The sequence below is a fragment of the Crocuta crocuta genome, unplaced genomic scaffold (assembly GCF_008692635.1).
Source record: "Crocuta crocuta isolate KB4526 unplaced genomic scaffold, BGI_CrCroc_1.0 scaffold262, whole genome shotgun sequence".
NCBI lineage: Eukaryota > Metazoa > Chordata > Mammalia > Carnivora > Hyaenidae > Crocuta > Crocuta crocuta.
This window is the reverse complement of record NW_027528869.1, coordinates 4107636-4134428: the sequence shown is the minus strand read 5'-3', so window position 1 is coordinate 4134428 and position 26793 is coordinate 4107636. Positions and strand designations below refer to the sequence as shown.

At 42.7% G+C, this 26793-nt stretch overlaps 1 protein-coding gene across 1 annotated transcript in view; it reads right to left on the bottom strand.

Moving 5' to 3' along the window:
• The window catches only part of GRIN2B (glutamate ionotropic receptor NMDA type subunit 2B), a 413753-nt gene that overhangs the window by 179726 nt on the left and 207234 nt on the right, over nucleotides 1–26793 (bottom strand). Inside the window, exon 3 of the mRNA XM_077756396.1 lies at nucleotides 4715–5313. Coding sequence (XP_077612522.1) covers nucleotides 4715–5313 — 599 coding nt within the window. The remainder of the gene's footprint in view (nucleotides 1–4714; nucleotides 5314–26793) is intronic.

The window sequence follows — 26793 nt, the reverse complement described above, 5'->3', positions numbered from 1 at the left end:
TTGTCAATTAAAAAAAAAAAAAAAAAAAAAAAAAGATAGGAAGACAGAAAGAAAGACATACAGGAGCCCTGTTAAATCTGAATTTCAGATAAACAAGCTATTTTTTAGTATCAGTATGTCCCATGCAATATTTGGGAACAGGTTTTTGCTAAGAGAATTTGCCGCTGTTGATCTAAAATTCCAATTTAACTGTGTGTCTGTATTTCTCTTGCAACCTTGTTAAGAAGCCTTGTCCAGCAGCCTGGAGCCTATCTGGAGATAGTCACCCAAACCACACCTGGCCAAGTCTCAAGGAGCTAAGGAGTTATCGGTAAGGGATTTGGATTGATGCCTGGTAAATAATGTTCATTTCAAGGANACCCTCCCACCCCCACCACCACTTCCTTTGGTAACTAACAAGTCAATCACTTCCAATGTGTGTCTCTCTTTGGGTTTCGGCAGTAACAGAATGTCCACTCCTTGTCCCCTAAATCTAGACTTATCAACTTCCCTCACATGGAAGTTTGGTATACAGGAGAGCTTCACCTCCCCTTACGACGCTTCTGGGGAGGACGGGGCCTGTGCGTGTTTCTGGGTTTTCAAGAAGGTGAGAGGAGAAGGCATTTCCTGAGTCTATTCCTGCTGTCATCCCCGGGCTGGGTCATTCCCAGATGCCTCCCGAGGAGGCTTCTTCCTGCTGCTGCTGCTGCTGCTGCTGCAGAGACGTGAGCAGCAGGCCAAGGAAAAAGTCATCCTCATAAAACAACCAGCCATTTGCAACAATTTTATTTGCAAAGATTTCCTGCTGTGGCTAAATGGTGTGGCTGCTTGGTTTGTTATTTAAAAGAGTGACCCTAGTGAGCCCAGAGCTCTAAAGGGGGGAAAGAGGCTGATTTCAGACCAGGATAAGTAAGAGGAGCCGGCACTGAGTGTGCCTAATTGAATTCCACTGATGACTCTGAGTGCTGTCCCACAGGATAATAGCTTGGACTTTGAGGACAGCTCCTTATAGTCCCCTTAGTCAACCCCAATCCTTTCTGGGTCCTGACAGAGAAGGTTATTAAAATATTCCCAAGAGAGGCTTAGAGGTTGGATTCAAGAGCCCTGAGGAGCTGCACTTGAGGGGACAGAGGGAAAAGACGGGGGTGCACAAGGGATGGAGGTATATGAAAAGGGGAGACAGCCGAGAGGAGAGGTCTCACGGGCAGTTAGATACATAATTCCAGAAAAACAAAATCTGGGAATTGGGGCAGAAGAGAAACTTCCTCAAGGAGAGATGTCAGTGGCGACTTACTCTGATAAGTCGGAAGGCCCTGTATGCAGTATGGGAAAGTGGGAAATCACGCTGGACTCTCTGCTGGACTCTGGTCCTCAACGAACTCATGAATAATCTGGACTGTAAGCCTTGTTCCTTTCAGGGTGGCTACACTTACAAAGATGGAGGTGGGTGTTTGTGGCCATCTTGACAAGAATATCTGAGGAAGGAGAGAGGACGGAGGAGGGCTCCCTTTCGGAGTGGCCACAAGACAGGGTAACAAGTTAGAACCAAGTGTGGCTCTTAAACGTGTGGTGGTCAGAAACCAAACTTCGGAGAGAACACTTGCATTCTAAAGTAAAGTTAGCCAAATGGAAAATGATAATATCCACGGAGGACTGTGTACCCAGAGGAGTTTTAAGATAAAAGCAGGCATTCCTGAACCGAAATTTATGGACCTTAACATCCATTTGATTTCCTTGTGTGGTTTGGCACACATTTGGGCCTAAATATTTTTCATTGTTAGCACTGATTTTAATGAACAAATATTTGGTAATCTGCATCGATTTTAATTTAACACTAAAGACAGCAGGAGAAAACATGAATGTATAGAACCGAATAAATAGTGTATTTTAAAAATCTTTAAATAGATCAATGAAAACCTAATTTATTGAGAGAGAGAAAAAGAGAGAGGGACAAAGAACACAACGATGTAGGGGCAGAAGGAGGAGGGAGACAGAATCCCAAGCAGGCTCTGCGCTGTCAGCACAGAGCCCCACGCAGGGCTCGAACTCACGAACCATGACCTGAGCCAAGACTGAGAGTCAGACACTTAACCACCTAAGATACTCAGGCACCCCATGAATAAACAGTAAGTTTTTAAAGGAAATGTCCATTATCTCCCACAGAAGAGCAGAACAAGGCAGGTCCTGGGAGTGGGCATGCCCTGGGCAGCTCAGCATCTTGGAGGAAGTCATTCAGGAACTCCAGGTGTCCCTCTTCCCTCTGCCACACAGGACACTAGGAGTGAGGGGCGGGAGGGGATGTGGATCTCAGGACAGAAAGGTCACTGCTTTCAAGATCTAGAACGGTCTGAAGAATGGCTTTACTGGGGAAGCAGCAGATGCACTGAAAGCATGTAACAGGGGCGCCCGCTGGTCCAGGGTCCAGGAAAGCTTCCTCCGTGAAAGCAGTGTCAGGACTGAAGCCTGAGGAATGAAAATGAGGCAAGTGAAGAAGCTTCTGCGTTTATGTCCTGGTGGGAAGGGGCTCCCAGGGAATATAGGCAAGGCAGAGAAGAGAGCTAGAAGCGAGAGAAAGAACATGGGATTTTCAAAGAACTAAAGGAGGTTCGGTATTGCAGGAATGTAGTGTATGAGGGACAGCGTGGCATGAGACAGTTTTGGAAAGACGGGCGGGCCTGTGCCGTGGAAGACTTTATAAGCCATATCAAGGAGATGGGACTTTATTACAGGAGCAATGAAAAGCCATTGAAAGGCATTACGCAGGAGAGTGATGAAATCACATTTTCATTTTAGATCACTCTGGATGCGATGGAGATTGGAAGGAAGCAGTACTGGAAGCCGGAAGATATTTACGAGGCCCTGCAGCAATGCAGGTAAGAAGAGCTGAACTGGTGCGGGGATGCAGACAGTGAGAGCCCTCCAGAGGAATTCCTTGGGAAAGGGCATGATCAGCTAGGAGATGGCGGGGATGTGAAGGCCAGGACACCTTGGCCATTTTTACTTTAGGAAACTGGGTAATAAGATGTACCCTTTATAGGTGTACACATGTGTTAGGGAGAGGATGGAAGGGTAATGGAGGAGAAAGCAGTTCAGCTTTGGGTATGGTGCGTGCTAATGCCCCGTGGCATCCAAAGGAACATACCTACTCACAGTCGGCAATACAGACTGGGGCTCAAGGAGGAGGTTTAGCCAGAGTGGTCATCTGGGACCACTTACATGAGCGGTACACTTGGCAATGGAGGGCAGAAGAGGAAGGTCCAGGACGGACCCGGGGAGGCACCAATATTGAAGACGACCATGCCAAGGACCTGGAGATGGAATGACCGGGGAGGCCGGAAGAAAACCAAGATGGTCTGCACCAAATAAGCAGGGACAGCTAGGGACAGCCGAATGCAGAGCAGAGGGTGGAACAATACTAGGAATGGATCACAGATCACATTACAAGTAGTTTTAGTTTCAATTCTGCATTAAGAGCTTAGCTGAGAGGCTTTAGTCCAACTCCCTTCCGGAGGTTCAACAAGTAGACACACCTTCAACCTCCACTAAATGTATTTCGACACCCCCCGGAGTATACTTTGATCTTTTATTTAAGCTGAATGGTATCCGAATAGGTGTTTTCTGCATCCCTTTCTATTTGTTGGATAGAATTTATAATGAATTTAAAATGGATGCCCCCAAAATACTGTTGAGTAAAAGAAAGTCAGGTTATCAAACAGCATGTATAGTTATATTTCCACTTATGTAAAATTATAGATTTACGTGGATTGTAGGTAGACACACACAGGGACGTGCCTAGAAAGATGTTCACTGATTATTTCTACAGTGGTTTTCTCTGGTCGGTTGGATCGAAGGGCACTTTTTCTTTCTCCTTTGTGCTCTTCTGCATTGCCTGAGTTTTGACAATGTTCTCATGCAGCAGTTTTATACAAATCACAGAACTACAGAAGCTTAGCATAGAACCTTCTGCCCTTCATGGTCATACACTACCCGCAAGAGGATGGGCTAGAGTCGTGGCTGGATTAGGAGGTGAGGTCAGGGGAGCAGAACTCCACCTAGATGTTCTTCCTACTAAAGAAATCAGACTGAGAGCAACAATGGAAGCTGCCTCTCCAGCACCACCCTCACCGTAAGGGCAGAGAGGAGAAGCGAAGGAGACAAAAACCAAGGAAAGAACCCTCTTCACGTACCTACAGATGCATGTCACCCGTTCTCCATTCCTTCCCCGCACAGCAGCATTCCTAAGGTAAGGGGACTGGTGGGTCCTCACTCACGCCTACATCCATTGTGTCTTTTATAGTCATCAAGTACGCAGGGCCCACGGAGGCCTGGGTACAGCTCCAGACTGAACCTCTTATTTGCAGAGTGACTGGGGACAGTTTGCACCTACAGACCTTATTCTCTTGTAGCATAAAATGGAAGCAACTCTTAACACCTGTCTAACAGAGTACTGCTTTGAGCTTAAATGAGGTCAAGCACGCAAAAACACTTAAAGGACCACCTAGCACACGGTAAGTGAACAATTAAGTGGGAGCTGTTTTGTTATTTCTTGGAACAGGAACCCGGCACAGCAAGCTTTGGATCCGAAACACTCCCACCATCACAAACCACGGCCGTCCCAGGGGCCGGCCTTCAACCTCTGACGTCTTGAGCTGCCCTTCCCAGAGTTTCCAAACCTCCTCCAACCCCAGTCCTAAAAACCCTCCTGTGACCTCTGCCGGCAGTGCTCCCCACTCACCTATTGAGCATGTTGGACTGGTAGATTCTCTTCTCATGGGTGTTGTAACAACTGCTCTTGGGCTCGGGGATGAAGCTGTGTTCAGACAGCATGTCGGAAGCAGCGGTGGTGATTATGGCAATTCCATCCCTCACTCTGGCAGGGAGGCCGTAGTCCCACTCGTCATAGGACACAGAGATGAGCCCCGTGGGGAACTCCGAGGGCACTGTGTCTGTGTCCCCTGCCACCAGACTAGGCACAATCCACGTGTAGCCGTAGCCAGTCAGCCCTACTGAGTTAGCTACTTCAAAGATATAGGTGGCTTCTTCCTTCGTACAATAAAGAAGAATGATGGGGCTTTGAAGTTTCTTGAGCTGGTTCTGGATCTTAGAATCTCCATCATCTAGGGACATGTCCAGCAGGAGGACTTCCTCCAACTCCCAGCCCACGAAGCTGTTCTCGATGGTGCTGCGAATCTTGTTTACAAAGTCCTGGTAGCCAGGGAAGTAGGTGGTGACGATAGAAAAGATGTACCAGTCATACTCTTCCATGATGTTGAGCATTACGGAAGCTTGCTGTTCAATTGATGGGCCGAACTGGAAGAACATGGAGGATTCATCCTAGAATAGTAAAAATGTACAACAAAGAAAAAGAGAAGAGAAAGAAAAAAAAATCAAAGATGGTGAGGCAGAGTTGGAATCAATTGGGTACAAAATTTTGTGTTCATTTTTTACTTTTTCACATAGTGCCTTTTAAAATGGGATGTTTGAATTGCAAACATCTGCAGCACCTTTCTTCCTAAAACTACCTCCTAGATTCTGTGGAAAAAATCAACATAGGTGTATACTCTCATTGTCTGAAATCCTTGGAGCACAGAGCAGCTTCCTATAATCAAATATGTCTGGATTTCTATTGCAAAACATATAAAGAGTCACATTAAATGGGATAAAGACTCTAAATGGCCTCACATTAGTTCAGGTCAGGTGTCACTGTCAGAGGAGTTCTAGGAATATACACACTTTTCCTTTTCTGAGCCTTCTGAACTTCCACAACTGTGGACGTACATCACTCAATCAGAGTGAATAAATGGAAATGCCACCAATCTATCCTTAAACCTATTGGTGGAGGTGGGAGAAACGCACTGGCCTAACAGGTGATGGTACTCCGGTATGGATGCCAGAGAAAAGCACATGGTAGTAGAAGATTTGGCCAGTATATTTTTCTAGAAAGATAGAACTGTTGAATTAGCAGCACATTTAGTTTTCCATCTTCCACTCTGACCATGAGATCTGCCACGTTAGAGTAAGGCACACACAGGGTATTTGAGCTACAAGTTAGAAAGAAGCACTTGTACTCGAGCTCATGTATGATTACGGTTTATTTCAGAGCAGCGCACAGAAGACTGTTCTTTCTCTTACTTCTCTAATAGCACGGGTCTCGGTCTGACCAGTGCATTATCCATATAACCTTCTGTCAATTCTGAGAATCTTAGGTTTTCTCCCTCCTTTAGAGGGAGAAGCCATTTTAAATTTCTCCCATTTTAAGCTGTGTTTCACCTGCTGCCCTGAGATGTCAAGCCCTGCATTTTATCTCTGCCTTACAGCTAGAAAAATCTAAAACCACAAAATGAAGACCCTCTCGGCCTTGTCCTTCTCTCTCAATCCACTTTCCCCTGACTTCCTCCTGGGTAATGGCATCTCTTTTCTTGGTCAGTGCCCCCTATCTTTTATCTGATGGTTCATCTCCATTTTATAACAATCCAGGCTAGCAAAATTGTGTCTTTCTAAAAGGGGCAGTTCTTTCTTATCCCCCAAACTAGAGCTTCAAAGTACAGTCACAAGAGACCAGGCTTTTAAACAAAATTATATGGTGATGTCTTAGTTCACGAACATATTCTTATATAGCTGAGAAATTGCTGAGTATTTTTTGGGCACCCATTATTGAGAAGAAAAAAAAAAAAACAACACAGGTTGGGAAATATCCAGCTGGTATCCAAAGACCCTGATTCGGCAATGAAAGCTGCCAGCTCCTTGGCTCTGCCAGAGCTATGATTGCTTCGTGCGGCTTGAATTTTTCACAGTTCCCACAGGCAATCGACGATGAAACAGTAGAGGCTTAGTCATTGGAGGGCAATTCTTTCTGCTAAGGGTGAAATGGTGCTTATCATAGCTCCCGCCTCTGGCTTCAACATACAGGCAGAGAGGAGCTTCACAGGACTAGAGAATTCAGGGAAGCAGAGCAGGTAGGGCAGGAAGGCGTGGGAATTGAGTCAGAATAGAATAAGGGCTTCATGTGTGATTATTCGAAACCGTAGCCGGCCCTTGCCCGTGGTCTCCTACTATAACACGAGCACTATTCTTCAGGTGACACTGACTTTGTCCTCAGGCTGTAGGATGACAGTGGGAATCCTGGACAAAAGAGTTTATTCCATTTTGTCAGGGGTCTACAGAGAACCCCGACAGGAAAGAAGGCCCGTGACAGAACCTCCCACCAGAATAGCTTTAGAGAAATGGCTCTTTGTTTTCCTGGTTACTTCCAGAAAATGTTTTGTTTGAAGAGTCCCCAAATTCCCTTTTTCACTTGAGTTTTCACAAAGCCTAGTAGATATAAGAAAATGGGCAAAGCTTCCAGATATGCCTTAAAATGGATTGACTAAGATGGCACCTGGGTGGCTCAGTCGGTTAGGTATCCGACTCTTGATCTTGGCTGAGGTCATGATCTCGCAGTTCGTGGGATCGAGCCCCACAGCGGGTTCTTTGCCGTCAGCCTGGAGCCTTCTTGGGATTCTCTCTCGCCTTTCCCTGCCCCTTCTCCCCTCAAAATAAACAGACTTAAAAAATACCTTAAAATAAAATAAAATGTATAGGCTAAGGATGAAAGGGATCCCAAATGCAAACAAAGTAACTCAACCCATTCTATGATAAGGGAACATCTCATCACAAGGGGGTTCTTGATACCCAAGACTCTCCATCTATCGTTGAGACCACTGGCTGGTCCAAATAGAGAGCATGCCCTGAGAGAGAATCCCTGAGGGCCCATAGTAAGTAAGTCCATGCTAATGAAAATAATTTTTTTAAAAAATTAGTGCATACTAACTCTACCCTCTTAGTCTCTTCTCTCTCTTTTCTTTTTTTAAGTTTTTTTATGGGGTGGGGGTGGGGGAAGGAGGCAGGAGCAGAGGGACAGAATCACAAGCAGGCTCCTTGCTGTCATCAGGGTTCGATCTTACAAACCATGAGACCAACCATGAGACCATGACCTGAGATGAAATCAAGAGCTGGATGCTTAACTGACTTAGTCACTCAGGCACCCTATCTCTTAGTCTTCTCTTGAAACTTGCTCACAATTATAAATGAGCTCCTAGAGAAACCACCAGCTACTATGTGAAGAAATCTAAGAATAGAAGGTGAAAGTAAGAAGAGAGAGAAACTAATATGGCTCCATCTCCCCCCACCACCACCATATTCTCCTCTTAATTCATAATTCCATCATCCTCCACGATCATCCTTTCTGAGACCTTTCTCCCATCAATGCCCAGTCCAACTGTTTTATCTTGCCAGTCCTTCATTCCATAAAGGATACCTTACACGACCATTTTATTGTGACACCAAGAAGAGGTTAATGAAGCCAAACAGAAATCAAGAGACAGAGTTATAGCTTGGGCAAATGTTTTCTGGTATAATGAGTGGTCCAGTGTTATTAATTTAGTTGACACATCAGTCTGGTGTACAGCAGCTGGGAATGGGATGGCTCTTTTTCAACAAAGCTTTGGGCTAACTGTAAGTTGCAAGCAGTGACAGGCTTCGCAACTTATGGCCAAAGCCACAAATCAAAGAGCAATCTTCATGTGTGCATGGAGTGGAAAGGACTGGTGGCCACACATCCATCTTTGCAGGCACCCAGCATGCACAGTGATCACCCACAAGAAGTATCATCTTCTAGGATGAAGGACAGGGATATAATTCAGTTTGCAGCTCACTAGGCTTCCCCGCTTACATTTTTATCTCCTAATGAAGATTCCCAGTCACATTTATTGCATGAGTGTACTTCTTCACCTTGCCTTTCGAGCATCTTTGAAGCATTCACATATAAAGGGCCACCATGACTGAGATCATTAACAGGGAAGGTACAGTTGTACATTGGTTTCCATCAGCCTAGAACCATTATGTTGAACCCCCCATCACTGTGATGTTCATGATGTTTATTTGCTAATAAAAAACAAAAACAAGTACTTTTTCATTCTATTATCTATCTCCAAAATAACTGCTGAGAGAATTAGCAGTCTGTGAGATTCCTCTTTTGTATCACCCGGATCCCCTAAAGATTATTTCCTTCAGAAATAAAGAATTAGGGGTACCTGGGTGGCTCAGTTGGTTGGGCATCTGGGTCTTGATTTTGGCTCAGGTCATGATCTCATGGCTCCTTAGTTCAAGCCCCCCATCAAGCTCCATGCTGAAACTGCAGAGCCTGCTTGGGATTCTCTCTCTCTCCCTCTTTCTCTCTGCCCTTTCTCTATGCTCTCTCCCTCTTTTTCTCTCTCTCAAAATAAATAAACTTTTAAAAAATGATGAGAAATAAAGGATTAACTACTGCAACTGTTGTTACTAATGCCCCTGCCAATAGATTTCAGCTATCAGCCCACTTTGGGAATTGCATCATCTGAAGACAACCATCTTGCCCAAAGTCATGCCCCTTCCCGGGATAAACGGCCCTGAATGATTGATCATCTTGGTGTATAAGGACCTGGTCCTCTTGCCCTAGCACTCTGCCTAGCCCTCTGCCTGGAAAACATCATGTTCACCTTTAAGGTCTAGTTCAAGTGTTAGCTTTTCATCATATCATCTTTCATCACTTCCCCAGGTAAGTTAGGTCTCTGCCCTGGGCTTTCATAATATTTTGCAGGTGCCTCTATCTTAATTTTTAATCACGCAGGAAGGATATATGCCTCTTTCCATTAAAAAAAAAAATCTGTCTCAAGAGCAGCAACTGTGCCTTATTCACCTCTGAATATCTAGGTAGCATACAAAAAAGTATTTTTGTATTAATAATAAAACAAAGCTTCCTTTATTGGGTAGGAGATTAACTGAACTAACTCTGATAGTCTCATCTGGTTCCAAAGTTCTATGTTGATATCATATCTAGGTTGATTATCACAGATGGACCTCATAGTCAGCAGCTATGCTTGAATAGTTATATATATAAACTTCACTTTTATAAGATGTGAGGGGAGCCCCCTCGGAGCCAGGCAGAGGGGAAGAAAATACTAGTGGTCACTTCCTTATTTCTCTGTGAAAAATTCCTTGAAAACATCATCTATTTTCCCTCCAATTCCTCTTCTCACATTCTCTATCACATTAACTCCATCCAGACTTCTGACTTCATTAAACCTCCTCTCGTGAAGCACAGAGGTAACCTTGATATTGCTAACTTGAACATCCATCTGCAGTCATCGTTAGAGTCACTAATGTACTCTCCAGACTGAGAAGACCCTTTAATACCAAAAAATGAAGCAAACCACTCTATACCGTTTACACAGAGTTTCGTTCAGAGTAACTTACTGAGAGGAGTGGACAGTCTACAGCAGTACACAGCTATTCTCCATCCCTCTGCAGACCTTAATCCCCAGCTTCCATGGAGTGAGGGGCGTGGTGGTGAGATCACAGGGTAGTTATCTGAAGTGGCGCCGTCTGTACACCAGTCGGTCTCTATTAGTTATCCAAAATGGCGCCACCTGTGAGCCTGAGGGCTCGCTACTAGTTATCTAAAGTGGCACCATCTGTGAGCCTGAGGGCTCTCCACTAGTTATCCAGAGTGGCGCCACCTGTGCGCCTGAGGGGAGCATAAAGGTAGGACCAAAGATGGAGTCGGTGTTGTCAGCACGCCTACAATCACCCTTATCTATGAGCAGCATTTCACATGGCTGATCGCCTAGCTCCTACCTATGCTTTCCTTCCTTGGTTTCTAGGACTTCACCTTCTCTTGACCTTCCTCCTACCTTAGTACTCCTCCCTTCCTTCTGACCTTTTAAAACCCTTTTAAACAGGGTTAATCTTTGGTCCTCATACCATTTCTATCAACATTCACCTCCGCTGACATCTCATCCAATCTCCTGACTTAAATCCTATTTATATGCCAATCATTCTCCCACTTCTTTCTCCAAAACTTCAAACTTCTGTATCAAACTACTTGTTCTTTATGTCCACTTGGATATCTTAGAAACATGGCCAACATTTCCAAAAACTGAACTCATCCTTCCCCATTTCAGCTAAAGGCCAGGTCAGTCCCTCCAGTTCCAACTCCTCGCTTTCTCTGGAACTCTATATCCAATCAATCAACCTTATTGCTAACCTTCATCATGTATCTAGAACACAGCCTATTTTCACCAGCTCTGTTTGAGCCACTATCCTCCTTCACCCAGTCACTGCAAGAGCCTGCTCACTGTCTCCCTGCTCTGCCCTTCAGCCCCCTACAGTCTGTGCTCAACAAACAAGCAGGATGATCCTTTAAGAATGTAAATCATAAGATGTTATTCTCTGCCCCAAACCCTCAAGGACTTCCCAACCCACTAAAAAGAAAAAGTCAACACCCTTGCTTTGGACCCCAATTTCCCCCATGGGCCCCACACCCTCCCACTCTCCTTCTCGTCTGTCCATGCACTCTGACCTTTCTCTCTTTCTTTTTTTCTTTANTATCTAGAACACAGCCTATTTTCACCAGCTCTGTTTGAGCCACTATCCTCCTTCACCCAGTCACTGCAAGAGCCTGCTCACTGTCTCCCTGCTCTGCCCTTCAGCCCCCTACAGTCTGTGCTCAACAAACAAGCAGGATGATCCTTTAAGAATGTAAATCATAAGATGTTATTCTCTGCCCCAAACCCTCAAGGACTTCCCAACCCACTAAAAAGAAAAAGTCAACACCCTTGCTTTGGACCCCAATTTCCCCCATGGGCCCCACACCCTCCCACTCTCCTCGTCTGTCCATGCACTCTGACCTTTCTCTCTTTCTTTTTTTTTTAAATGTTTTATTTATTTCTAGGAGAAAGAGACAGCACGAGCAGGGGAGGGTCAGAGAGAGAGGGAGTCACAGACTCTGAAGCAGGCTCCAGGCTCTGAGCTGGCAGTCAGCACAGAGCCCGATGCGGGGCTTGAACCCACGAACCGCGAGATCATGACCTAAGTGAAAGTCGGACGCTTAACTGACTAAGCTACCCAGGCGCCCCCACTCTGACCTTTCTTAAACACACACACACTCCTGCCCCAGATCGTTATTTTAGCTATTTTCTCTGCCTGAAACACTCTTCTCCCAGCTAGCCACAGGGCTAACACGCACCTGTTTCAAGTCTCTGCTAAAACCTCAACTTCTCAACAAAGCCCATGCCTGACCCTGCAGTGAAATACTAACACCTGCCTGATCCCCTCCTCCGGCTCCATTGTTTTCTTGTCGTCATAGCATTTATCACCATCGAACAGACTTCATGAGCGTATTTGATAGATTTATTACAAACTTACTGCCTCTTCCCAACTAGAGTGTAAACGGCAGGAGGGCGGGGACCACTGTTCGTTGCTGCCATTCAGTACCTGAAATGAGGTCTCAGTTGAATTTAAAAAAATGTAGTAACTGATGTTGCAACCGGATAATCCTCAAACCCTCAGTTTAACTTTGTTGGCTTTCCAGTCGAGATTTTGTTTTCCTAGTATCACAAAGCCTTTCACATTATTCAAATCTGAGTGCTCATAACATCATAGGGGTGACAGTCCCGCTGAACATTAACACAGAATCACACTGAATAAATCTGATTTTCCTCCTCGTCCCTCCTTTAGTATAGGAGCAAAGAAAATCTTCCTGTTTTTCTCAATTCATTTCTTGAGGATCTGTGTCTGATAAAAGGCTAGGACCGCTAGAGTGTCACTGAAAACTCTCCACTACCATCAGATTTAGAAAACAAGCGTGGAGATGATGGGGTCAGGGTTACCCAGCTGCCTAACAGAAGTCCTGGCTATTTCCTCTTTACTTCTGCCAGAGTAAGCAGAGTAGAAGCAGAATGTGAAGGACAAGAATCTCTTTTCTCTCCCAAAATAAGGGAAAGGTTTTCTTTCCCCACCTGACTCCAAAAGGCCCCTCACCCCACCTTTGAGGACTCGAAATTCGGATTCCACACTAGCAGTTTTTCGGGTGACTAAGGCTGCTGGTGTTAGCTACTGCGGGTGGGTCTGAAGAGCGTCAGAGTTTTGTGAGCAATGCCTTGCAAGATAGGGAAAATGCCTGATGTCCTCCGGCCTTGCCATTAGTCAGAAATATCATGACTGAACCACATGCTGGAAGCTCACTAGTGGAGAATCATGATCTCTCCTGCCTGTTAAATGCCAAATCCATTCTTTGTTAAACCTTCAAACACAAAGGAGAACACTCTGGGTTTGCCAAAGCCCATGGATAAAAATTTAAGCAGAAGGGCTAGTTTAAGAGCCATTCTGGATAACTAAACAACTCCCACAGAAGCCGGCATTCTTTTTCTTACTTGTTTTTTTCAGAAGGTAATTTGGCTTTCTCCTTCAATTTTGCCCCATTTTCCTCCTGACTGAGTCTACTTCTTGGATGTGCTTCAGGTACGAAATCTAAGCCACGGCTGAGAAGCAAACGGAAGGTATTCACCGGAAGGTATTCACCGTGAGAATGCCTACAAGGTTCTTCTAAGTCCAGGTCTGAGAGACAAAATAATAGGTCTGTCTTATAAGACAGACAGAAGGGGCAATAAGAAGGGAAGCATAAAAGGCAGATTTCCTCTCACTAGAATACTCAAATGAAGTACAGAACTAAGGACGGGAGCAGAGGGCTTGGCGAGTACTAAGGGAACTTCTAGAATGTGTTTGTGCTCCCCTCTAAGGTATCAGGACTGCCAAAACCTTAGCAAGGCTATTTCATTTCATCTTAAATTAAAATTCTTCTCTATGGCCTACTGCATTATGCACATCAAAACAACTCTCAGATGGATGGGCTTATATTTTTATTAAGATGTTCTTTTCTATAAAAGAGCAAGCTGACAAGTTCAGCAACAATGAAGCTTGGCGACTGAATAAACGTACTTTTAAATAAATGCAAGGGAAAGAGGTAGGGGTGAGGAAAAGTTGGAAAAGAAAATGAAATGGATAGAGAAAAAAATAGTGTAAGTATCAAACTAAGAGTACTGGTTAGGGAATAGGATTATCAGTATCAGACTAAATTTATTTAGGTGAATTTGTAAAATCAGGTGTGGGGGCAACTGGCTGGTTCAGGCGGTGGGGCATGCAACTCTCAATCTCAGAGTTGTAAGCTAAGACCCTACATTGGGTGTGGAGCCTACTTAAAAAAAAATGTGTGTTCAACACTAACATTGATCTGGGCATTTTATAGGATAAAAAGAAAGGCAGCATAAGACTAAATACTATCACCAAGGGAAAAACAGGAAAGTATGAGGTATGAAATATTACATCCCAAACTGTCTGTGCCTTCAAAGTCCTCCTACTTCACTTAAGCCAAGGGTGTAGAGTTCACAGAAGAACTGTGATTATTTTTTTCTAAAAAAAACTTGTTTTAGGGACACCTGGGTGGCTCAGCCGGTTAAGCATCCCACTTTAGCTCAGGTCATGATCTCACGGTTCGTGGGTTCGAGCCCCACGTCGGGCTGTATGCTGACAGCTAGCTCAGAGCCTGGAGGCTGCTTTGGATTCTGTGTCTCCCTCTCTCTCTGACCCTCCCCTGCTCACGCGGTCTCTCTCTCTAATAAAAAAAATAAAAATAAAAACAAAAAAAAAACCCTTGTTTTATTATTATGTTTATTTATTTTGAAAGGGGGAGGGGCAGAAAAAGAGGGAGACACAGAATCCGAAGAAGCGGGACTCAAACCCACCAGCTGTTGAGACCAAGCCGTGAGATCATGACCTGAGCCAAAGCTGAACACTCAACCGATGGAGCCACCCAGATGCCCCAGAAGAATTGTGATTATTAATGAAAGGACAGGGTTACATACAAGCCGGTCATGGTACTTGACATACTAGCAGTTTCCAAAATAAAGATGTTGACATTTGCCTCAAATAAATGAACCTTCCCATCTCTTCATACATATTTGATCAGAACATCACATTCACATACCAATGGGAGTTGAGAAGGGGGAGGGTGCTCACAGGAAGAGAAGGGCATTTTATATTTGATCAAGCGATGAGTGTTACCACTTCATTTGTTGCTGAAAATAACAAAAGCACCACTTCTCCATAGTGATTATGGCCATACACATGGGTCTTTTCAAGAGATCTCTGGAAAATAGAGAGCTCTTTGTGCTTCTGTCCCTGCTCCCATATAGAAAGACAAAGCAGCCCTGATTTTAGAATTTGGACCAATCATTTGGAACAAGGTAACAAGCCATTGTCTCCAATGGTGGAAAGAAATGTTCTGAGAAAGTTTTTCATACCAAACATCCAGTGATCGGTATGCCTGTCTCTGGATTGGAAAACTGATCACTGCTTCCTCACATCAGCAAAGTACGGCTGTTCACAATTAACGCGGCTTTGAATTTATTCACATCTCCCAAACCAATTTGGTCCTCCATCTAAAAGAGGCAACGCATTTTGAAGGGCTCCAGAAATGAAAATAAAATTGCATACAGGCATTTTAAAAATATATATATACATATCCTCAACAGCTTGTCAGCACCTGCCTGTCTCGGGCCCTCTCGATTGTAGGACTTAGAACGTTAGCCACCCAGCATGCCTTCATGCCTTCCGGTCTTTTGACTGGGACTGGCCAAGGATTATCTTCACCTACAATATCTTCTAGAGCTAAGTGGGCTCCACTAGGCCCAGGATTGGGTGAACCTGATGGCAGCCTGGCTGAGTACAGATATATCCACTCAGAAGAAGCCTTCCTCCTAACAGCCTCCGTGGGTCCAATCCAAAGGACTAGGCGCTAAGCATCTTCCACATGTCTTGAGTTTTATTCCATCTCTTTTGGATGAGGCTCCCTACTCAGAACTTCCAACTGTTCTGCACAGTCCCTGACAAACTGTCAACACCCCCGGTGCTGGCCAGCTGAGGTCTGATGCTCCTTTCCTGACTTTAACAGTGAGATGATTAGCACATCAGTAGTGCCAAAGCTGCTGCTTTGTCTACTATTATATCAAATCCCTGCATACCCACACCGATCTGAATCATACCAAATGGATTATCTGGTCCAAAAGAGGTTTCTTGGAGCTTGCTGGCCCCCCATGCTGTGATAGGCAACCCCCTGGAAAGGTTTAGTCCAGTCTTCCCAGCTCTCTGACCTTCCCTAGACTTTCTATTCAGATTCCAGTACGCATGGCCTCAATAGAGTGCAACTGATGCCCAGTATATGACTGGGTGCATCCAAGCTTACTTAAGATTTTCTTCATTTTATACTGAAAATTACTCCCCTTTTCCAGAATTATTCAACTCTAACTTTTGCTATGCCTCATTTATGCCTGCTGTTTATTAGCACTAAAAATGGATCCTTAAGAGTCCAGAGTTCCTAATTGCTTACTTTTCATTTTCTTTTCCTCATGCTCTGGATGACATGGGTATATAAAGCCTTACTGAGAGTACAACACAATCTATTAGAATCAGTTCCCAGCTCCTAAACTGCTACAGGGAGAACCATACTAAAACTATTTTTCTAACCCTACAATCTTGAAAACAACCTATTCATTTTTTTTAATCTATCTAAAAAAAGGACTACTTGGGTCAGAAGGCACAGAATACTGCAGATCCAGCTTCGAATCCAGTCAAGGGTCGCTCTGGCCCAGCCTGTGCCCTCTGACTCAGTGACCAACTCTGCCAACCTTTCCAGAAACAATTTTATCACCGCTATAGTCAACACTGAGGCCCAGTCAGAGGCTCCTTCCTTCTTTGCCTCCTTTTCCCCATAGTCCTACTTCAACAGATAAAGACTCCATTAGAACGTCCTAAGCGGCTTACACCCTGAGTCCAACCCATGCTCCCATTCTCCTCTCTGGGGCCTTGGGGAGGTGAAATGCTGTCGATTTCTCGACCCTATTCTGGAAGACTTGCCAAACAAGGACAAGCAGCAGCCTTCACTCAAAAGAGATATCGAAGTTGGCAAGATCCTTCCTGCAAGTAAGAATTCGGCAGGTCAACAGATGGCCCATTTATTCATTTTTATTCTGAAGTTTGTTTACTTGTTTTTAAACCATGTTTATGGGTCTCCAACATTTCTATAGTTCATAGCACTTCACCTGAATACTTTTCCTCTGACGGGAGGCATGCAAACAGAAAAAAAAAGAGCTCTTTAAAAGAAAATGCCAACTGGCATTTCAAACTGAAAGCAGCTCAGAGCTCTCTGGAGAAGAGTCATTGTCACAATCAGATGTAGCAGTTATTAATCTCTAATCTGGATCCTTCACAGGGGGGCCTCTGCCCATGGATGAATCATCTCAGACAAGTATGAGTCTCACATACAGTCTCGTCATCTTTAGAACTGGCAGTAAAGCAACTCACCTGAAGCTATCAAATTTATATTAGCTGACTGTGAATCCTGATCTATGCTAACGAAACAAAACGGGGGCATCCTTATGGCTCAGCAATGACATTTTAATGTTAATTTGGCATTGCTAAAAGGTGCCAACATGTTTATCTTTCCTAAGTACAGCTTACGCTCTCTGTTAAATAATGCCGGCCCAAGATCTCAACGAACAGACATTAAGCAGAGTGGCTTGAGAAGACACAGTCCATCTTAGGAAAGGACTGCAGTTAAACCGGTTTGGGAGAATGTGACGTGGAATAGAGGATTTTCCAAGTCTTTGAAGAAAATTCCACAAGTTTCCTCAGTTACATAGGTCAACGGCAATCTTGACTTTCAGAAATTCTTCCATATGTCTATCCTGCTTCCATCATGGTGCAGATTAAGCCCTTTGGCTCTCATGCTTTCCCTGATGAAAGGCAATATGATAGGCCTTCAAAATTTTTATGGAACTAAATCAAACTGATTTCAAGATGGAGGATGGCTTGGTTCAAGAAGGATATGGTTCCTATTACAACATTTGAGTGGCTTATAGTGTCCTAGATGCTATACATGTACTGTGTCAATTAATACTCACATTCCTAGGAACTAAGCCCCATTACTCCCCATTTCACCTACAGAGAAAATGAGCTTTAGAGAAATTAACTCACCCAAGGTTACTGCTGATTTGAGAATCCAGCTAGGTCTGACTTCAGCATGCACACATTCAACCACAACCTCACGCATCTTCAAGCTTCCTTTACTCATCTCTATGTCTCCATCTGAACCATCTACCTCTCCTATTTCAATTGTAAACCACAGAATGATCACAGTCATCTGGTTAAATTCTACCCCCTGGCCTAGTAGTACGGATTATTTTCATGAGCTCCTTAGGCTTCATTCCTATGCATCCTTTCACTAGCACAGGGGTACTGCTAACTAGTGATGGATTTGGTGTACATTATTACCCTATAGTATTCTTCTACTGGACATCATACAACCAGTTATTTATGATCTTATTGTTTGGTAATCAATAAAACATTTATTAGTATCTATCAGGTGCTGTGGGAGGTAGACATGAAGTGAAAGTCATTATCCTCATTCTTAGGGTGAGCTAACTAGAAGATCAGATCAAAATGCACAAAATAATTGATGACTTTCCTCAGCTAAATGATAACATGAGGTTTAGAATATGTCATAGGAATGATGAGAACAAAGGGCAGTATGGCTGGATGGTTATATTTTTTAAGCTTCTTTTTACTTATCTCTGTCCTTGCCAGTTCTCCCACTATCAGTAAGTTAAACACCCATACATTTCATTCCAAATATGAGTGTAGATAGAAATACAAGTAACACTGACTTTGAACCTTAGATTTGTCTTCAGGTAGATGATGAGCCTCTGATGTCCACCATCTCAGGCAGCAATGTAGGGGTTGACGGACATCTCATACAGTATCATATCCACAGCACTTTACAGTCTAAACGAATTATATATAAATCTTTCTCCTTGATCTATCCAGCCTTTCATTTTCATCTCAGAAGATTAGATTAGTATGACAGGACTTGTCCTTTATGAAGCCAGACTATGCAGTTAAAAAACCTTCTTCTCTCCAAATAATTGCAAATTGATTTTGTTAAGATTTCTTTTCAGTGTTCCTCCAGAAAAGCTAGGGGAATGATAATTCCTAGTCTTTCCCCTCTCTTAATGTATTTATTTTCTTTACACTGATTCTTTCCCTTCGGCTCTCCAACAGTTTTCAATAATTATACACATTGGGCAAGAGATCAATCACTTCAGTGTTTCTTACCTAGAGATGACCTAGGAATGCAAACTTAAATCCAAGCAATTCACCAAAGTAGCCAATACCAAATTTCCTCCAGTTCAGTCTGTGAGTGCCTGTGCCCATTCACTTAAAAACAGATGACTACCTAAATGCCATCAGTTCTCAAAATTTATTAAGAAAACATGATTTTTTTATTACTTGCTTACTGATAAAGCAAATGTATATTCCCAGATATTTTATTCTGGGCCTCATGAAATTAAATGAATAGAAGTAGCAATGGCATCCCATCCCTGAGTAATGACATGGTGACATAGTTTGCTGCCTTTTTTCCAAAAAAAAAAAAAAAAAAAGAAGAGGACACACTCTGAACCAGAGGTTTTTCCAGATACAAATGGGGTGACATACCATGTCCTTGGAGCTCAATAGGTGCTGCAGTTCAGTAAGGCACTTTGATGATGAAGGGTAGGTGATGAAGGGTAAATTCATCTCTTCTTAATTCTCTCAACTTCCTAATCCATTCCTATTGTAAAGTAAAATAACTTCCAGATTCCCCTCTCATTTCCTTCACATAAAGGCAGATATCTGCTTTGGTCACAGTAAAACTTTTCAGATACTTAACTGGCTTTATTTATTAAATATATTCTAGAAGAGGGCTTTCATGTTGCTCTAGAGGCAGACTCGTTTAAGCCTTTTTCTTTGACATGTCAAGTAACATATCAATCAAGCCTAATTTTTCTTTCAGATCAACCTCCCTTGCCCACAGGCTCAGTCAGCATCCCTTTGCACAGCACAGGTACTATTAACTAGAAGTGGGTGCCTGGCTGAAGCCACCTGTCCTTAAGCAGTCTGGGCCTGATCTGAAACAAAGAACCCAGTTCATCAGACTCTCTGACTCCCTCAGGAATCTGAACCAAAAAGCATGAAAGAATGGGAAGGTCTTTTGTCTATAATGTGGACTACATCAGGGTGCATGACAAACCATGGTCAGGAGCACCGTGAAACAGTTAGAAAACAGAAGCTATCGGGTGGCAGAGGAAGCCTGAAGTAGAAGTCTTCAGACGCATGGGAGAATCAGAAAGACTTTAAAATACAGACCACAACCGTTCTTGAGCAGGGAGCTGATCTTGGATGGCCTTAGTTCCTCACAGCTTTCCAGCTCTCTCCATATGTATCTCATAATAAATTTCCTGGCATTTTGTTTTTGTTTGGTTTGTGTATTTATTTTTAATGAGATAACTTAGTTGGTCTTTGCTCCTGGCAATCAAAAGAGCTACCATGAGTTACCATTTTCTTGCTTTATAGCACCATCCTTTAAATTTATTCTATAGTTTCCCATTTTCATGAGGAAAATACCTTCCTAGATGACCTTTACCTTGTTGCGAATCAGGCTTAGTCTCTAGCCTGAGACTTGTAGAGGGGAAAGGGGGGTTGGACAGAGTCACCTTTAGTAATTCAAGGTCATTCACATAAGACTCTGGCCCCAAGGCCCTTCTTATTGGTGTTTGTTTAGTACATAACACGTGGCTAACATAGAACTAGGCACAGCAAGTAGGTACCACTCACTTGAAGATAAAGTGAAATAATTTACTTGATGATTTAGAGTTTTCTTAGAAATAAAGACTCTGCTTTAGCAAACTATGTTAGATACTCACAAAATCACGTCCCTTTCACAGACATTGAGAGTTAAGATATTCATTGCAAACATGCAACCAAAATAAATAAATAAAGCTGGCAGATGACATCAAGTACCACAGATTATATGCAGATTATACATATACAATGAAAAATAAGGAGCACAGCCACATAATACATTGTGATGAGGTCACAGCTTCCGTGTTCCTGCAACAGCAGGCCAATTTCTAACAGTTCAGAAAGTGAGCTGTTTATTTTGCCTGAACTTCTGTTTTGTTTGAATTTCTTTTTTTAATATAATTTATTGTCAAACTGGCTAACATACAGTATGTAAAGTGTGCTCTTAGTTTTTGGGGTAGATTCCCATGGTTCATTGCTTACATAAACACCCAGTGCTCATCCCAACAAGTGCCCTCCTCCATACCCATCACGCATTTTCCCCTCTCCACCATCCCCTCCATCAACCCTCAGTTTGTTCTCTGTATTTAAGAGTCTCTTATGGTTTGCCTCCCTCCTTCTCTGTTTGTAATTATTTTTTCCCATCCCTTCCCCCATGGTCTTCTGTTAAGTTTCTCAAGTTCCACATATGAGTGAAAGCATGATATCTGTCCTTCTCTGACTATGTCACTTAGCATAATACCTTCCAATTCCATCCATGTTGTTGAAAATGGCATGATTTCATTCTTTCTCATTGCCAAGTAGTATTCCATTGGATACATGAACCACATCTTCTTTAACCATTCATCAGCTGATGGACATTTAGGCTCTTTCCATAATTTGGCTATTGTTGAAAGCACTGCTATAAACATTGGGGTACACATGCCACTATGCATCAGCTATTTTTTAAAAAATTTCTGCATATGGCCCCACTGGCTTCTAAAATATTGACTACATCTTGTTCTCCATAGTTACAAGAAATGAAATTTCTCCCACCTTGTCCTTCTTTCTCCAGTACCATATCAATACACCCTGAACAAAACTAAATCCATCCCAGTCTTCAACTTTTTCCTCACTGTACTACAGCTGTTCTGCACTCTGTTCAAATAAATTCATTTCCCACTTCCTTGGAGTTTAGGATGAAAGAACTGCCTCTAACCATCAAACTTGGAGTTCTGTTTCTTCTGAATTCTGGGACATTCCATACTGACCCATCTGTCCATGCTTACTTTAAAAGAACTCAGCGTTCATTGACTTTGACCAAATTTGGCTCATTGTGAGGGTACCAGGAAATACCAAGGTAAAATATCAAGTTTACCCTCTGTAAACTGGTGGCTGAGTAATTGTCAACAAGATTCGTTTCTGAAATATTTAACAGATTTTACTGAAATTTCTTACGTAGAAGGAGGTTACAGTGTTATTAGCATTGAGATGAAAGGTCAAATAAACTTTACTTTAGCCTTTAGGATTACCACTTCAACACAAAGCTGGCAACCAGAGCTTTATGTACAGCTCCCAGTTTCTTAGGCACATCCCTTAACAGCATTCTTCCATCTTTCTTTCATCTATCCAGCCACTGGTGTTTATTCAGTACGTAACACTTGGCTAACAGAAAATTGGGCACAGCAAGTAAGTACGATGTACTTGGAGGTAAAGCCAAATAATTTACTTGATGGTTTAGAGTCTACTTGGAGATTAAAAACTATTTGCTTTAGCAAGCTATGTGAGCAAGCTAACAAAGCTACATCCCTTTCACAGGAATGAACTTACATGGTTTTAGAAGGAAGATTTACTAAGAAGCCACAGTGAAAAAGCAGTAAGTAAGGGAAGATGCATACTAGGGCTATGGTAAAAGAACTGGATTTGGGGGGGGAACCCTCATATTCAAATCTGGATACTTCTTAGGTGTGTGATCTTAGATGGTTATTTTACTTATTTTCCTCTAGAAAATAAAAGTGCTAATTCTTAATTTGTAGATTTGTAACAAGGATCAAATAAGGCAATACACATGAAGCTGCCTAGCACAGTGCCTGGCACACAGTCAATTTGCAGCACGTTATGTGTAACTCTACTCACAACGTATGATGGCCGAAAACATAAGCAAGGAAGAGTATGTTTCATGCATATTTACAAAATGGCTGACAAATTCATCATCAATTTTATGGTCTTGATTGTCTAAACATCCATTCTATTTGATCAAATACAACTTTTGAGTTTGACGGGACCTTTAATATAACCCAGAACTCATGGGCTCCTGGTTGTCCCTTTCCAAATATATGAGAACACCATACATGCAGAATACCTCAACTGAGAGTAAAAAGAGACACACGGGAGTAATACATTGAAATTCTAAATATCGAGATCATTTAAGAGAGTACACTTTCATCACAGGTAATGGAGCAGCCTTGTAAAAGATTTTTTTTTTGCTTTTACAAATCAACTAATTTCTAAATATCTTCACAGGTCTACAAAAATAATCACAGTCTCCAACAGTATTCCTTGTCGTCAAAACCACCCCCAGCTCTCTACCTAATGTATTCTCATCTAGCAAAGCCTCAGCCTCCATTCTTACCTACACCCTCAATGGTAAGAGAAATGATCTGAAGTCCATTCCCTGGAAGGGCCCAATGATGTCACTGATTATACTTGTGAGTAAATTTCATGCTCAATGACTAGCATAGTAGGAGCTCGTGAACAGCTGGATTCCAGTGGGGGTATTGGGTTGGAACTGGAAGTGCAGAAGAGACCAGTGTTTTCATATGCATCCGCAGACTTTTCCTTCCCGTCTAGCCACGCTGAAACTCCAAGTCTCTATGAAAGAGATAAAATTTTCTGTATTGAATGCCTACATTTTCCTTCTTTTTCCCAAATTCGATTTTTATATTCTCTAAAATAGCTAATGCTCTCAGTTGTGAGTTTGTACATGCATACACCTGCACAATACTGTGTGTGCATGTGGACAAAAGGCAGAAGGGAGTCAACATAGAAAGATCGGTATATAAGGAGTACACATCTGTTAAATACACATGAGGCAGGCCATGGTGAGATGGAACATAACGGTCTAGTAAAAGCTGTTGGCTGCTTCTTCATCAAGGTGGACACAGAGAATCCCTTTGGAAAAGAAGTCTGCATCTTCCTAAAATCACCCAAAGACTAACATAGACTTTCCTTGGGAAGAAGTAAAAAACTTTTTTCAAGCATAACAAAAGTATCATTCTTGGTATGGACAACAGTGATCTCTGGAGAAGAGGTGGGTCAAAGATCCTATTGGATCCTATTGGGAGGAAGATCCTATTGGGAGAAACTTCTTCCTTCAAACTTCCTCCTATGTCTTTTAAGTTACTAGAAACTCTTGTACAGATTGGTATAGTTCAGCTGAAACCACTGACAAAAAAGGAAAGTGGTGGAATCTTCTATAAGATAATGAGGTTTCTGCAATATGAACCCATATCCACATAAAGAATTAGCGGTTCATGGAGGAGGACCAGTTTCAACACAGCATAAGGCTGATTTTGGAAGTCCTGCCAGACATAAACATTCCAGAAGAGTGAACCTATCCTGGAATCAGTGAAGGAGAAAACAATTATACTGTGAAATGCTGCAAGCCAGAGACAAACTAGGAGGAAAAAAACAAGGTCAGGGTCCACTAGCAGATTATTCAGAATGTCCAGTTCTCTTTCCACCTGATGTCTAGAATCAGGCTGAACCATGGCCTGAGTAAACTGTCAGTATTCTTGAGAAAACTGGCATGGATATTAGGGAGACCTTCAAAGGTGAAATTGCTTTTCCTGTTAATGTAAAAGGGAGTTTTGGCAGTAAATCAAAGACCAAAAGATTGACCCTTCTTTTTACCCAAGCTGATGACTAATACAAATGAATACAAAACCAGTTACACACATTAGATAAAGATGGAACAACTTTGGGTCCAATTTAGTTAATTTTGCACATGAGGTTTTACCGAAAAGTGAAAAAACAGAAGTAGAATAAGTTGAAAGGTAAACATTCAAGTGAGTGAACTACAGCTCATTAGCCCAAGGTGGTTCCAAGCCAACTTGATCAGAAAACATTCATCCCTAGAGTGGAAACTAGGAGTAATGTGGAGGTGAATAATAGAATTGCTGAGTCTAGAACAGGCATTCAGTCTGATCCTATAGACCTTAACTGGGCAATAGGGGCATAGGAGAAGGGACTGGCACCCATTTGGCGACTAATCTTGCAAGGTCAAACATACAAAGTAAGAGTACATATGATTTAGAAATTTTAAATGTATACAGCGGTGCCAACAATGCAGTGCTTTGACAAAGTCTTTTTATCAAGAGCTCTAGTTGGGATTGAGTTTTATGAATCATCTAACCTTATATATTTACTTCTAAAGACACGCATTTAGGGGCGCCTGGGTGGCTTAGTCGGTTAAGCGTCCGACTTTCGCTTAGGTCATGATCACACGGTTCGTGGGTTCGAGCCCCGTGTCGCGCTCTGTGCTGACTGCCAGCTCAGAGCCTGGAGCCTGTTTCAGTCTGTGACTCCCTCTCTCTCTGACCCTCCCCTGCTCACGCTGTCTCTCTCTCTCTCTCTCCTAGAAATAAATAAAAACATTAAAAAAATCAAAAAAAATAAAGACATGCATTTAATTATTCCTGAACACACACACTACTTGGAAGACCCTTTCCTAAGCACTAAGGAGGATACAGATGTGTGGGGAAAAACTCTCCTTGATGGAAAAGGGTTTGTAGTTCTGACACCTGGAACATGTAAGAAACAATAATGCAAAATACAACGTCATGATCACAAAGTGAATGAAAACAAATGTCACGGGGCTTAGAAAATGAAAGGATCACACGTGATCAGGAATCAGGAACATTTTCACAGAGGGCAGGGAAGATGGTGGTGGTGGTGGTGGTGATGATTACCAGTCATTAGTAGTGTGAGACGTCAGGGTGGGAACAGTTTAAGCATAAGTGAGGAGTTGGCTCTGAGGACAATAAAGGTTCTGTTAGTCTGTTCCTCCAGCAGGTATTTACAAGGACCTCATAAACATGAGACACTAGATCAGAGGCTGGGGACAGAGACAGGAGCTTCTTGCTGAAGCTTTCATAGTCTAGCAGAGGAACAAAGAGGAAACAAAAATAATATGATAGGTAAGTACTATACTGCCTTACAGCCTAGGGGTTAAGAGCAGGAACTCTGTGGTAAGACTGTCTAGGTTGGACCAGAACTCTACCACCTTATACAAATTAGTTACCTATTTGTCACCTTACGCAAATTACTTAGCCTCTCTTGCCATGGCTTCCTTACCTATAAGCGGGTCAGCCATGCACCTTCCTCACAGGGTAAATGAGACGATACCTGTAAAGCACTTAGTGTACTGGTGGACACAGTAAGTACTTAGTAAACAGTACTGTGAGGGATATATTGGTTTCTGCTTCTCTGCATATCTCGTGTCACAAAGACAGTCTCTTAGAAGTAGAATTGGGGAAGAATCAGTCAGGGAGATTAACTTTTTAAAAGTCATTAATACATTTTTACACACTGTTTTCCAAAAATGTCCTCTTGTCTCACACCCTTGTAAGCACTGTATGAAAGCACTGATCTCACTATCCTCCGCAGTTAATATCGTCTAAAATATTTGCCGATTTGGTCGCTGAAAAATGATATGTCATTGTTGCTTTAATTTCCATATTTTTTCAGTAGACTGAGGCGAAACCTTTTTCATGTTTGTTAGCCACATACATTTTTTTCTTCACATAAACGGTATTCCCATTTTACAAGCGGGAACGCTGGGGATTCTGATTGCAGGATTTGGACGTAAGAGGTAGGAAATGAGGAGTCCTTGAAAAGTCAACGGGAGAAGGTGCCACATCATTTGGTGTCTTTCCATCACTGGCACCTGGGGAAATTTCTCCTCCAAAGTCTGGTTGGCTTTTCTCCTTTGTTGCCCTTCCTCAAAGAACACTGATATTGGAATATATGCAACAGATATTTAAGGAGCTAAGTCTGCGCTTGAAGCCCACATGTCAGGTGGTGCCTCCTACTCTCGGGCAGTCTTACTGACTTTGGTCCAAATATCAATTCTTAGGCCAGAACAGTCAAAAAATAAAATCTTTCCTAACTTCTTACAACTCCTGTGTCTTACATTCTCTCAGTCTCCCTCCAAGTGGCTATGTCTGCCCTGACTCCAGACATAGCATACCCTCCCCCAGCCAAGTGAAACATGAATTCCAGACTTAACTGGTTTGTGCAGAAAGT